The sequence below is a fragment of the Salvia hispanica genome, chromosome 3 (genome assembly GCF_029641045.1).
Source record: "Salvia hispanica isolate PSC_SH4W2 chromosome 3, Shi_PSC_v1, whole genome shotgun sequence".
NCBI lineage: Eukaryota > Viridiplantae > Streptophyta > Magnoliopsida > Lamiales > Lamiaceae > Salvia > Salvia hispanica.
The window spans coordinates 25818435-25832884 of record NC_142694.1 but is presented as its reverse complement, the minus strand read 5'-3'; the positions used below and the strand labels follow the sequence as shown (position 1 = coordinate 25832884).

At 36.0% G+C, this 14450-nt stretch overlaps 1 protein-coding gene across 1 annotated transcript; it reads right to left on the bottom strand.

Annotated features, from left to right (window-relative positions):
• Nucleotides 1-1532: 1532 nt before the first annotated feature.
• Nucleotides 1533-7184, bottom strand: LOC125215191 (kinesin-like protein NACK1). The gene is made up of 15 exons (XM_089068247.1): nucleotides 7053-7184; nucleotides 5889-6294; nucleotides 5698-5787; nucleotides 5521-5621; nucleotides 5198-5314; nucleotides 5024-5105; nucleotides 4874-4941; nucleotides 4720-4779; nucleotides 4505-4629; nucleotides 4067-4265; nucleotides 3837-3947; nucleotides 3670-3759; nucleotides 2614-3546; nucleotides 2191-2519; nucleotides 1533-2094 (listed from the first exon to the last, which is right to left on the bottom strand). The coding sequence occupies exons 2-15, from the start codon at nucleotides 6136-6138 to the stop codon at nucleotides 1752-1754; spliced, it is 2898 nt and encodes a 965-aa protein (XP_088924373.1). The 5' UTR covers nucleotides 6139-6294; nucleotides 7053-7184; the 3' UTR covers nucleotides 1533-1751.
• Between the last annotated feature and the right edge of the window lie 7266 nt (nucleotides 7185-14450).

Sequence of the window (14450 nt, the reverse complement as noted above, 5' to 3'; positions counted from 1 at the left end):
AACTCACCTTTTTGGGCTGATAACATAGCTGATTAGATGAACTAAATTTCTTCGGGCCCCGGCAGGCCAAGACGGGCCTAAGGCTTAAACATAGGCCATATAGATAAATTATCTTATCTATCAAACACTCAAATAAACACAAATAACTCATCTATCTAGGGCTTATCTAAGCTACCAAACAAGCATTGAAGATATTCAATCGTTTAGACAAAAGATTCTATCATGAGATTGTGAGGGTCCGTCGAAATACACTTGAACTCCATATTAGTACTCATTATTCATATGTGTTCTTGATCGAGCTCATACAAAAAACCGGAGAACATGCAAGCAATTGACCTCCATAGTAAAACTTATAATATATATTTGTTCTTGATAAAGCTCATACAAAAACACCCGAGAACGTGCAAGCAATTGACCGAACCTCGGACCACACAAGTCCGTCGAACTTTGGAGCTAATACAAAAACATCACGGAACATGCATGCAAGTGACCAAACCTCGGACAAAAGTCCGTCGTACATCCAACTTCGGTTCTGATAGTACTGCGAGGGTCGACGATACACACCTAAACTCACATTGGTGTGATATTTTTCCTCTTTGGGCTAAACTCTCACGAGTTTGCTTTTTGTTCTTGGGAAACCTTCCAAAATGGCCCATACATTGAGTAGGGATTGTTGCACTTATATACATGTCTTGCTCATTTTCTTATTCTCCGATGTCAATGGTTTGATCTCATCCCCATAGGAAAAAAAGTAAATTGAAGAGGTATATTTACCTCTTCAAATTGAAGAATGTATAATGTTTTCTCAAACTATTTTTATTGGAGAATGAGTTTTTATGAACAAAAACTTAATATGGTAGGTTATTTTTGTTTACCTCTATATATATCTCTCTAAAAATGCATTGAAAATGTATATTTCTCGTTTGGGTCTTCAAAAAGGTAAATATACTAAAAACTAGTGAATTCCAATGGAAGAAGGTAAATTGAAAAAAAATATACTCCTACAAAATAACTACTCCATATTACATTTTGTTTGGAGAAGAGGTATACCTATTTAAAATTGAGGAAGATATTAATACCTTCTCAAATACTCTTTTCATCGGAAAATGAGTTTTTATGAAGAAGAGGTACATATGATAGTTAAATAACTGCCATATTATCTTTGTGTGGAGAAGAAGGGTAAATATACACCTCTTCAAAGTTGAAAAATGTATAAGACCTTCTCAAATACCTTTCCTATCAGATAAAGTTTTTCCAAATGAGAGAGAAATTTATATTTATCTCTTTACTTCCCTATTTAATGATGTTTAGTATCAACAAGAAGATATAAATATACACCTCTTTGTATGGAGAAGAGGTGTAAATATACACCTCTTAAAAATTGAGAAAGGTATAATACCTTCTCAAATGTCATTCCCATTTTAGAAAGTTTTTATGAGGAAGAGGTATAATACTTATCTCTTTACCTCCCTATTTAATGATGTTTAGCATTCAATAATTGTACAGTGTTTCAAATCTCCAGTAAGACAAAGTAATACAATATGAAAAAGCTAAAATTGGAACAAAATAGCCAATGCGAGCAGCAGCTGAGTTCTTACAAATTGCATCACAATGTGAGTGAAGCAAAACAATCTGCAGTCACATCGTTTATACACATCCAACAAAACTAAGAGACAGACAGAGAGAGACTCCAAGAAATAGGAGTCTCCCGCAACTGCAAACAATAAATGGAGTAATCAAATTATCTTTACTTACAGAATATTCTTCACAAAAGATGGTGGTTTGAGTATCTGGTTCCAGTCCATATGCCATTGCCTTCTATCACTTGGAAGTGCAAAATTGAGCTCAACCATCTCCTTTGTCAAATTTCCTCCTCCACCAACGCCTACAAGCTTCTCCACTATCGCTGCGCTCTCTTGTATATGCATCTCGTTGTGGGGATCGGTCCACAACTTGTTCACAAACTGCAACCTCCTTTGCTTTCCATCCAATGGCACGTCCCATTTTATGAACAATGCTTCTCTTTCTTCAGCTGTCATGCGTGTGTTCATCCTCCTTGCAAGAAACTCTCTCTCACGCTTCAAAGCTCTGATACTGAACCACCACAGATTGCAATGACAGTTAGGCATCTGGAAATGATAACCCAATGAAGTAAAAAAACTGAACATGTTTTTTGTAGAGAGATCAGACCTTGAAGATAATGAGACTACGGCTTCGTTTCCTGCCTGAGGGGCAGGACTTGCATTTCCCATCTCAGTGAGGTGCTGTTGCAGCCATGTCAGGCGCCTGAGCTCCACTTCCATGTATATTTGATCAGCAGGGTCCCCCTTGAACAACAGATAAAATTGGGTTCGGTGAATGATGGAGACATGGCATATGTCCCATAACTCGATGATCTGCTGCTGCTGCTCTCTGAAAACCAAATGCCATGGAGCTTGTGGCTCCTCCTCGATCTCAGGGATATCCTCACATTCCTCCAAATTATATCCCGCTGCCTCGTTTGCTTCCAATTCAAGCACCTGAAGGGATAATAAAGATTCAAATGTGAGGGCGGGGGCGCATGTGATACTATTTCTGTAGACCACTATATATAACCAAGGAGAGTTAATGTACCTGGCACACAAGAAGCTGTTTCTGATATTGCAGCTTGGCTACGCGTTCTTTAAGTTCAGTGACATACGCTTTTATGCTCCTTACATTCTCTTCTGCTGCATTTTGAAACATTTTCTGCATTTTTCTCATATTGACAGAACTTGAACGTCTATATGGGGTGTTTTCCTTTGATGAGGCATCTCCACATTCACTTTTGGTGGGAGTATCTTTATCAGAAACTGAGTGAGTTTCACCGGATAGAGCATCAGAAACTGGAGGTCTGTTTTCAATATCGCGGTCCAATACTTGGTCAGAAGCAGTTAAGGGAGAACATGGAGACTTTATGAGGTTTTGCATGTTCAAACCACTATTTGAAGCCAACGGCAGTATTTTCTTCCTCTTGTCGGGATTCTTTGTCTTTGGACTATTATCAGTAGATGGTTGATCTCTCTTGGTTGGAAGAGACATTACTAATTTGTCTATTGACTTCTGGACATTCTCTAGTTTCTCCTCAAGATCGGCTATGGTGCTTCCTTGTGAATGAAGTCTTGTAATCTCTTCTTTCAGGTTTGCACTGATACTCTTGTTGACTGGTAAGACATTTTCAACATCAGTTACATCCTTAGCAGAAGGCTGAATACAGCGCATTTCCCTTATCTCCGCTTGAAGCTTAGCTATAGTCTCTGCTGCATCTTGGTTGCCTAGTCTATGACAAGAAACCTCCTTTTGTAGTACATCAAGGGCTCGAGTAGCCTCTTCACCCAGCTGCTCCTGAAGATGTTCAAGTTTCCGGATCTCATGCATCAACGTGAAAGGGGCAGTTGATGATTGCCTCAGTGACTGCCGTCCCAGAGTTCGTACTCTTTCCTTTCCATCAATTTTGGGTAATAAAGTACCAGAAAATGACAGACACTTCTTCACAGAAGGGCTATGTGAATCAGATGGTTTTAATTTCTGCACACAAAAAGGGAGAACCCAGGTAAATAAAATTGTTTTGATGCAGTGTAACAGAACATAGATTAGTGTGTGTGTATGTGTGTGTGTTGGGGGGGGGGGGGGGAGAGAAGAAATGCAAACCTTTTCATCCTCGAGCTTTCTACGCAACTCCTCTACTTGAGACTGTGCCAGATCTCTTTGGCGTCTCAATTCTTCCATCTCCTTCTCCATCTAAACAAAACGAAGTATGAGAATTACCGTAGTAGACATACACTTGAACTATAATACAGCAATAAGTGTTAGCTAACCTGCAGAAGTTTTATGTCTCTCTCATTGGATGGCTCTGGAGTGCGTAACTCTGCTTCAAGTCGCGCTACTTCCTTTTGCAAATGCTTAACAAGCTGTTTGTCCGAAATTACCTGATGGAATCATTCAAACAAGTAATATAATTGAATGATTTTGTGCCATAAAAAGAAATTATTATGCATCTGCACAACTATGTTTACTTGTATAACATATGATAATAGAAAATAAATACCATGTTCACTTGAGCGTTGTTTGTCACTTCCTTCGCCCTAGTAGCAAATAAAAGTGTATTACGAGATTGTTCAGCGTGACTTGTTGCTGGACTCAATGTACATATGATGGCAGTGCGAGCATTTCCTCCCAGTGAATGCTGCAAGATTCGTGTGAGCTTTGAATCTCGGTAGGGTATGTGACCACTTCTTTTTCCCACACTGGATGCAAAAAATTAAAGAAAATCAGTGGCTAGGAAAAGTAAATTACAGAAAAAAAAACATAGTTCCACACATAAATGGTGTTCAAGTTTTATGGAGTACTATTTAATAACTAATGCCAGAAATTCCTGCATTAAACTTCAAAGATACAAGATGAGCATAGAAATGGATTAGTTGCAGTTATAACTATCCAAGCAGCGTAACTAGGGGAATGATGGAAAGCAGATGATAACACCGACCTTAGCTTCCTGATTACTGTTGTAAGGGTCATCAAGCTTAAATTAATATGACACCCTTCCCTAAGCCTGATACCCTCTGCGTTTGTTTGTGAGGTTCTTTCACTGCCAGCTAGATCTACAAAGTTCTGTAGAATGAGAGAAAGAAATCAGACGATTTGCAGTTTGCTGATAAAACATAATTAAAATATAAGGAAAATCTGGTGTTTGGTTTTTACCAGGCTGGCAACATATGATCTCACGCAATTTGAGCTTTCACGGAGAGTGCTTTCGATTGTCTGCATTAAGGTGAGAATATTTCCAGTTAAGAAAAATTATAGTGCCTTCTAAATATCTGTTCTAATTCAATAGATATGACAAAAGCAAACATACCAATCTTATGATTTGGTGTGATCTGGAGCTAGTATCATTTAGTGCAGTTTCACCCACTTGTCTTTGAGCTGCAAGGAGTAGAGTATTTCGTAAGTAATGTACTTCATCTAATCCACATAAAGTTGTATACATAAGAGAATTTTTTCATACCATCACAGACATGGATTAAATGTCTCAAGTGTTGATCATCTTTTGCTGTCTCTTCCACCAATTTCTCAACCACTGTCCCTTTCTGCAAATAAGTTGACATCAGGAACCAATAGAGGAAGTATGCACTTGAATCTTAGTAAGACTTAATATAGTGAAAACAGCAGAGAGTTTTACCTCTGGATCATCTAGTAGTTTAAGACTTCGACCAGATTCAGAGTTCAGCAGGTCCCTGACATTCTCGTTATAGATTTCAAGACCAGATATCTTTATTCGGAAATCTCTTTCTGGTGTCTGTATGGTAGTCAAATACTCATGAATACTCATTAGAACAGTTAGCCAAGCATAAAAAGATTAAAACTAGTTCTTCGGTGAAATTTTCAACTTCTTTTAGTTTCTAACCAATTTGTGTTGAGCTCCAATTTTGGCAAGTATGTGATACAGTATATATTATTCTACCAGTTATGAAATAGCTAAAAGAAAATGTTGTGTAAACTTACATTAATTATATGCATGTAAATATCATTAACAGCCTTCTCCGTGATTCCTCTCATCGTATAAGTTTTCCCACTGCTAGTTTGTCCGTATGCAAATATTGTAGCTGCAGAAATTTATCAGGCGAAAATTAAGTAAGATATGCAAATAAAATTTCCTATCGAATAAGGAAAAGTAATTACCATTGATTCCATTGAGTGCAGATAATGCCACCATTTTCACTCCATCCTCATAGACATTTTCAGTCGAACAATCAGGACCGAACACTTTATCTGCAAAGAACATGTATTTGCTGTCAACTAAGTTATAAACAACAGGAGAGGGCATCCAAAATCTTGTGCAAGAATGATACCACGTTTTGGTTAGTAATTACCAAATGAAAAAGATGCAGGTAGAGCTGCACGTTCCTGCGGACTAGGATTGTACACAATTGTATGATCGTCAATGCATTCCCAGGCTATCTGATCTTTAGATGATTGCTCTCTCTTGCTCAGAGGCCTTAATCTTACAGTTACAACAATTTTTTCTTCCTTTGCTCTATTTGTGTTTCCACCTGGAGTGGCGGCGGCTGCTTGTGTCCTGTCCACTTTTGAGGCGGGTGTGCCTGGTGTTCTAACAGTCATCTTATCCGAATAAATTTCTAACACCACCTGAAGCACGAAGTAAGGCCCCCTCACCAGAGGCTCTATAATATTATAAGAATAGATAATAGATTGTTGTATTGAAGCTGCTCTGTAGTCCTTGTCAGACCTTGATTGAAAAGATCCACACACAACAATCTGCATATTAGGAGGCCATATTAATGACATAACCTAAGGAATAAGGATATTGATATTCATAAGGTGAATGAGTGGATTGAGCCAACAAATGAACCATTTAGTCTGTGAACAATTCACAGTCACTCGATCAAAAAGAAAATTCATGGAAAGGAAGCTGAAACCCCAAGCTTATAGACCAAAAACGATTTTCCCTATTGACAAAGTCCAGTGTTCACTAATTTCCAGTTATTTACCAGGTCGGCTTCAATTTGAAATAAAATTAACATCATCTAATTAAAATCGGCATCTCGTTGTATAAATCATATCAATCAGCTTATCTTAATTTCAGAAGCTGATTCAAATTTGGATATGCTGAAATGAAACTCAGGCAACAAGCTGGACGCTGTGAGTAAAACGATGAGATTTTCATTTTGCAGAAATGGAATGAAGACTGAGATCTTTGAGCAAGACGATGAAATTTGCAAGCATGGAACTGTTAACAAGACAGATTAAGACGAAAGCTACAAAAAGCCCAAATATTACGAACTCAATCAAATCAACGCAAATAGAAGAATGCCGACCGAATCAGAGCACAATCATAGATCCATCTTACCATAAATAAAACTTAACAAAACCACGCTCATATTAATTTTGGAAAATTGCCCCAACTCAATCGAAGCAAAATCACACAGATCCGTAGATGCGGAGCCGCATATGAAATTGTTACCAAAACACAGCGAATTTAACAAAAATAGAGGAACTAAACAAAGTCCGCATACCTGAGTTTATCCAGAAATGAAGAAATAAAAATGGAAAGCGAAATGAGAGCGAGAGAAAGAGGGATTGGGCTAATGTGGAGAGAGAGACTGAGAGAAGTGGTGATTGGATTTTGAGTTCAAAACATACAACGGCTACTTTAATTGCGCAACGGCTATTTTAAATCTCATGTCTTGCTGTGTGAAATTATGAAAGCCAAAATTTCAAGTAATTTCGAAAATATTGTAGCCGTAAACTAATAATGACAATTCCAATGAATTTAGTCATTTAAATGGATTATTTAATAATGTTTTATTTTATGTTATTTTTAGAATCTTCAAACGGTTTGAGAATTTGTTCATTAAGTTGCTATAAATAATATTCTTCCATCACCATTCAAAAATCAAACTCTGCTTAGGCTGCCAATTTTTACCCCTCCCCTTATTTCAATCGTTTATTCATTTTAATGTACTACCAAACAACTCGCTTTTTTATCATGATTTCAATATTATTCATCATAGAATAACATATGTAAGGAGTGGGGTGTGTTATATTGTTAACTATTTAAATTGTTAATTCTGTCAACTCATCAATGTTGTGTATTAAAAATGTCAACACGGTGACATTAAAATGTCAACGCATAATATTGAAGTTTAACAAAATTATGTGTTGATATTTTAATGTCATCGACTCATCGTGTTGACATTTTTAATACACTGCGTGATGAGTTAGCAAGTTAACAACTTAAGAAAGTTAGCAATTGATCACCTCCCTATAAGAAATAGTATTAGTTTTTTCTTAATTTTTTATCACGATTTTAATATCTGACATATAACATAAAAGTTACCAAACTTATTAGAGGCTTTACATTTCTAATACCATCAAATTTAACAATAGTAGTATGCTTTGCTAACAGAAATATTTATTGCGGTGTGAGAAGAACATCATTTTCATGTTAACTAAAATATATAGACTTCTAGTGTAGTTGAAAATTGAAATCATTATTACCAAAATGTTAATGTACCTCTATATATAACTTTCAAAACATTCTAAATTCTAGTTCATAAAAATTGACAAAGCATCATCGTCAATTCAAGATCTGAATCGTGAAAGATGGATTAAAAAGTTTGATTGAATTTGAATTATTAAACTATAAACTTTTCTAGCGTATAGCAGGAGCGGAACTCATCACGGACTTCTTTATTTTAATAAAAGATTCAATGATTTGGTTTATACGAGGAGATCCGAGCATCTCCAAGGAAGAAGGTATATAGAAAAGTTATATCATCTATATACCTTCTCAAAAAGTGAAATATACTCTTCTATAAAGAAATATACTCCAAAGGAAAAGGGTATATAGAAGGGTAGATGATTTTTTAAACATAAAATAATATTCCTTTCGTTCTGCTTTAGCAGTCCCATTGACTTTTCTGCCATCTTTTTGTAAAAATGATAAAAAATAGTTAAAGAGGAGAAATGGTAAATTAAGAGAGAAAATAATATAGAGAAGAGTCTTATTTACATTATTGTCTCTGTTAATTTACCATTTCTCCACTTTAACTATTTTTTTATCATTTTTACAAAAAGAGGACAAAAAAATCAATGGGACTGCTAAAGCGGGACAGAGGGAGTAGTACAAAATGCATTAAAAGAACATAAAGTGTGATACCTTCTCCTTTGGAGAAGGGTTTTTCAAGAAAAGAAGGCAAATATGGTAATTATAAGATTTTACTTCTCCATTGATAGTGAGGTAAAGATACATCTTTAAAATGGGAAAAGGTATAATACCTTCTCAAATACTTCTCCCCTGAGAATGATTTTTCATAAAAAAAAAAGATAAATATAATAATTATATTAATTTACCTTTTTATTTACCTCTTCCTCCCCTTGGAGATGCTCTAATAGTGAAAAAGTAATGTACTTACGTAGCGTACATTTTTGCATTTCCCATAAATTTACAACATACATACTCATCACTATAGGTTGCTCATGTTGTTTTTGGTCTTACTAGTAGCTCATTTTAAAGATGAACCCATTTAAAGCAAAAAAAAGTGATTCTAACTTTTATCATATTATTTAAACATATAATACAATTAATTTAATATAGTGCCAATCAAATATTCCATCTTTTCCATGAATTTCAAGCATTTTTTTTTATCATAGTTTCTTAATTGTGTATTTTTCTTTTGCTGGTCAAAAATTAAAGTGAAAACAGAGCTGGAACAAAATTGGAAGAAAAAGAAAGAGAAGTTTTTGTGTGAAATTGTCATAGTAAATAAACTACGTGGCCGGGTGAAATTGTCATGATAATCCACACGGTAGGGTAAATTGTCCAAAAACTCCTATGTGGTACCCAAACATAAGAACAAAGCATTTAATAGGAATTTTAGTTTTTATCTTATTTTTGGAACGTTTTTTCACATCTTTCCACACACAAAAGAGACGTAAATTACAGAGAAACTGGGGAATAAGATGGAATATTCAAGGGTGAAGAAGATTTCACATCAATTGTAGTTTCTCAAGGGACGAGCCAACATCTTCAACGCTAAGAGCATCCGCAACGCTGCCTCATTGCGGTCTCGGTCTCGTCTCGACGAGACGAGATGTCTCGACGCCCGACGCGTCCCGGCGAGGCCAGCCTCGAGCTGGCGAGACACGCGCTCGGCGCCACGTGGCGCGCGCGCGCGGCTGGCGTGACGCCCACTCACCGACCCGCGAGTGGGCGTCGGATTTATGACGTCATAATTCAATTTTTTTTAAAAAAAAAAAACAGATTTTTCGAAAAAAAAAAAAACGGTAATATGACCGTTGAACGGTCATATTTTTATTTTTTTTATATTCTATATATACTCTTCTCCATTCTCCATTTTACACACAAACACACATCTTTTCTCTCATCTCTCTTTCTTTCCTCTCCAATCACTTCTATAAAATCATTCCTTTATTTTTTTCTTCTCCCAAATTTAATCAATTATGGATCCATTTGAGCAAATGCGTCGAATAATGGAAGAATCGCTAGAAGAAGATCGACGTAGGGAGGAGGAAGCTGCCGCGCCTCCTAGGCGACGCCGAACATACATCCACCGTAACCGGGAGGAAGCCGCCGCAAGGTTGGAACGTGATTACTTCAGTCCAAACCCGGTGTGGGGAGATATCTACTTCCGTCGCCGTTTTCGTATGTCACGCCCGCTATTTTTGCATATCGCGAGTACATTGGCGGCACGGGAAGAGTTCTTTAGAGAAGGGTTCAACGCTGTTGGCCGTCCTAGCCACACGATGCTCCAAAAATGTATTGCGGCGATCCGTCAGCTTGCTACTGGACAAACGGCGGATGCGTTCGACGAATACCTGCACGTCGGAGAATCCACTAGGCGACTTTGTTTGTTGAACTTCTGCAAAGGCGTCCGGGCAACCTTCTCCGCCGAATTTCTGAAGAAGCCAACCACCGCAGATTGTCAGTTTCTGCTCCGTCTTCACGAACAAGTGCACGGATTCCCCGGGATGCTCGGGAGTGTCGATTGCATGCATTGGCAATGGAAGAATTGCCCTGTGGCGTTGAGGGGGTCATACACGAGCGGCCACAAAGGCACTCACCCCACCGTTATAGTCGAGGCCGTCGCCGACTACCGGCTATGGATTTGGCATGCGTATTTCGGTGTCCCCGACTCGAACAACGACGTCAACGTGCTCAACAACTTCGACCTCTTCGCTGAAGTTCTGAATGGTAAAGCGTCGGCCATCAACTTCGTCGCTAACAATCGCCAGTATAAAATGGGGTACTATCTTGCCGACGGCATCTATCCGAAGTGGCCAACCTTCGTGAAGACGTTCAACAGGCCTGCGGACGAAAAGCAGTCTCTTGTTGCACAGAAGCAAGAGTCTGCTCGCAAGGATGTGGAGAGAGCGTTCGGGGTTCTCCAAGCTCGATGGAGCATTATCAAAGCCCCGGCTCGACAGTGGTTTATGGAGAATATGGTCGACATCATGTATACGTGCATAATCTTGCACAACATGATTGTCGCCGACGAAGGACCTGAGGCGGGAAATTGGTTCGACCCTGAAACCCCGGGAAGCTCAACCGCAAGTAGTCCGCCTCTAACGGGAATGCATCCGTCTTTGCAAGAGCGGTTGTCTATTCGGGCAAGGACACGTGATTCTACCGCCCACGCCCAACTCCAGGAGGATCTAATGGAGCACATTTGAGCAAAATTTGGCAACCGTTAGATGATCGTCACTAGAGAACTCCTTCTTCTGCTTATTTGCCTCCATTTTTTTTATTTGAGTTTAAGTGTGCAATTTGTAATTTCTAGTTTTTTAATTATGTCTTTTTTATTTTTTTAGGTATTTAAATTGTAATTTTATTTTATTTATAATGAAGTGTGTTTTTTATTAATTGAATTTGTTGGAATTAAAAATAAAAAATGAAATTGAATGAATAGTTAAGAGATGGTTAAGAGATGGAGGCAACGACGGACCCAGGTGCGGTCGGGCGGGGTCGGCCGACCCCACCGTTGGTCCGTGAGTACTGCTTGTTAAGCTCTATAATCCGCCCTACGACCCATGGCAACTCCGCCTCCCGACCCCACGTCCGACAACTCCGCCTCTACGGAAAATTAGAGAATAAATGAGAAGAAAGTAGAAAAATATAGACAAACTGTTGTGGATTATAATAGGAAGGATATTTAGAAAAGAATAATGAATTTAAAGATACTGCAATAATTTAGAGAAGAGGAAGCTCCATGAATTGTGAATTTGAAGAAAACTGTAAAAATGTTGCTTGGAAGAAAAGAGGGGTTGCTTGGAAGAAGGTAGGGGGCGGTGATTTAGTAAGTTTAGGAATAATTTTTTATTTATGATTTTTATTTCATTATTTTTTAGTTTTATGTTGTAAACTAGTAATTAATATATTTAATACTATGTGCTTGTTTATTTTGTGTAACTAATTTAGCTTTCGTAGATCCTATGTTAAATATTAAAAAAATTTAACTAGCATAGTTAATTGATTTAATTCAAGTTTTATAAATTTTGTATTCAATTGTAACAAAACATAATAAGGACAACAAAAATGATAAAATTAATTATTTAATATATATTATATAATTATTATTTAAATATTATATAGTGGTATTAAATTTTCGGTCCGACCCCACGAGCTATATTTTTTGGGTCCGTCATTGGATGAGAGAGACGGAGAGGAAAAGGAGAGGTCGACGCTGTGGAAAGAACGATGGAGAAGAAGACTGCTCTAATTGTTACTACTACTCTTGTATGAAATGAGCCAAACAATTGGGCCTACTCTAAAAAAGTTACGAGATTAAAATAAGTTAATAGATAAATTAAGAGTAGTTATAATTATAATGTTTATTATATTAATGATAATTTCATTTTATTTTTATCTAACTTTTATTTGTAAAATTATTGATAAACATTTTATAGATAACTTCAAAAACAAATATTTACGCTATAAAATAAACTATTTAAAGTAGATATTTTTTAAAAATATAATTATTTAAATATTATATTAATTATGATTTTCTATTATATTCGACCCCACGAGTTTCTACTCCTGCGTCCGTCATTGGATGGAGGGATGCAGGTGTTGTCTCTTAGTTAAGAGATGAGCTGAAAAGTACAGTGGGGTCCATGAATAGTGAAAAGATGAGACGGTTAAGAGACGGATAAGAGACAGCTTTGCGGATGGCCTAAATCTCCCTGAATTTCAACATAATATTCTATTTAACACAATCAAAAATATTTTGTAAAATATTTTGTACTGATATTTTGTTTATTTGCATTAGACTACACACGAAACTGGAAGTGTATTCTTGTAGACTGTAGTGTAGTTGTAATAATAAGAATTTTATTTAAAGTTGTGATCATTTATACACTGAAATATGAGCTCTAATTTACTTATCAATACGTGTTATTAATAGATTTGGTACATAATTGATAGTGAAAATGTTATACAGTAAATACTCCAATTAATTTACTTATCAATACGTGTTATTAATAGATTTGGTACATAATTGATAGTGAAAATGTTATACAGTAAATACTCCAATTTATATGGTACTTGTACTCATTAACTAAGGAGTTTTGATATACGTAAAATTCAATTTTATTGCAGAATTAAAAAAAACCACACTAGTAAATAATTTTTAAATAATATGGAGGTCATTCTTAGTCCGTATTTAGATCATGATAGTAAGTATGACTTAAAATCATCTAACAATGACATCTGTATTTTTCAAATTTGGATTTTATAAAATGACCTAAAATAAACGAACAATTACCTAAAGCAAACTAATAATGTTCTAAAATTACCTAAAACAAACTAACAATGACATATTCCAGTTCGGCACTAGAAATTATTTCGACATTGATTTTAACCCTATTAGCTAATTTATTAATATTTTTAGAAACACGTAAATATAAAGATACAAATCACATGATGCAATGAAATCCATACACCAATATATATTTTTGTAATTAAGCTCTTTTTGTAAATAGATGCGACTGCTACACGAAATTGCTATTAACTCATAAAGTTTCTTTATTTTTGTCAAACTCGTAATTAATCTGAGGACTAAATCATGGTTTTAATACAATTCGCAATTATTCAGGCGAATTGCCAAATTTGCGAATGCCTTAATCACTATTTGGAAGTTGTGGACTACATCGACTTTCATGATGTAATAAGTTCTGAACCTCATGAATCGAAACAGCAACTGAAGACCTTCTATTTATTTAAATGCCAATAATATAAATAGAAACTAAATTATAAAATTAATTTTAAAAAATGAAAATGGCATCGTTTCAACGGGAATGGATGTTGTGGTCAAAATGCAGTTTTATAACACAAAACGCAGCCCATTTCTTCCTCTTCTCTTCGTTTTCTATTTTATATTCTTTTTGTATTATATATCCATATTATATAAATGTTATTAAATTCAATTATGAAAATACTAACTGTGATTATGATCGGATCATATATACTCCATTCAATCACCATGATTTGCTTAATTAATAAAAAACATGTGAATTATAAACTAAAAATACTAACTGTCAATTTGTGAGCAGGAAATGAAAATATAAAAAGAAAAGAAAATAGAAAACAAGAGAAAAGGAAGAAATGGGCTGCGTTTTGTGTTAAAAAACCTGCGTTTTGACCACAGCATTTGCTGCTGTGCTTTTAAGCACAGCAGGTGATCCATTCCCCGTTTCAACTCTATGATTTGAAGAACATACAATTTGTTTATGTTGGAAAATTTGGCATCCACGTCACCATCAATTCACCAAAAAAATTTAGTTTTATAGGATAATTGCGAATTGCAATTAAATTATACTCCCTCCGTTCCGGAGTATTAGACTCACTTCTTTTGGGCACATAATTTAAGAAATTGATATTTAAATAGTTAAAG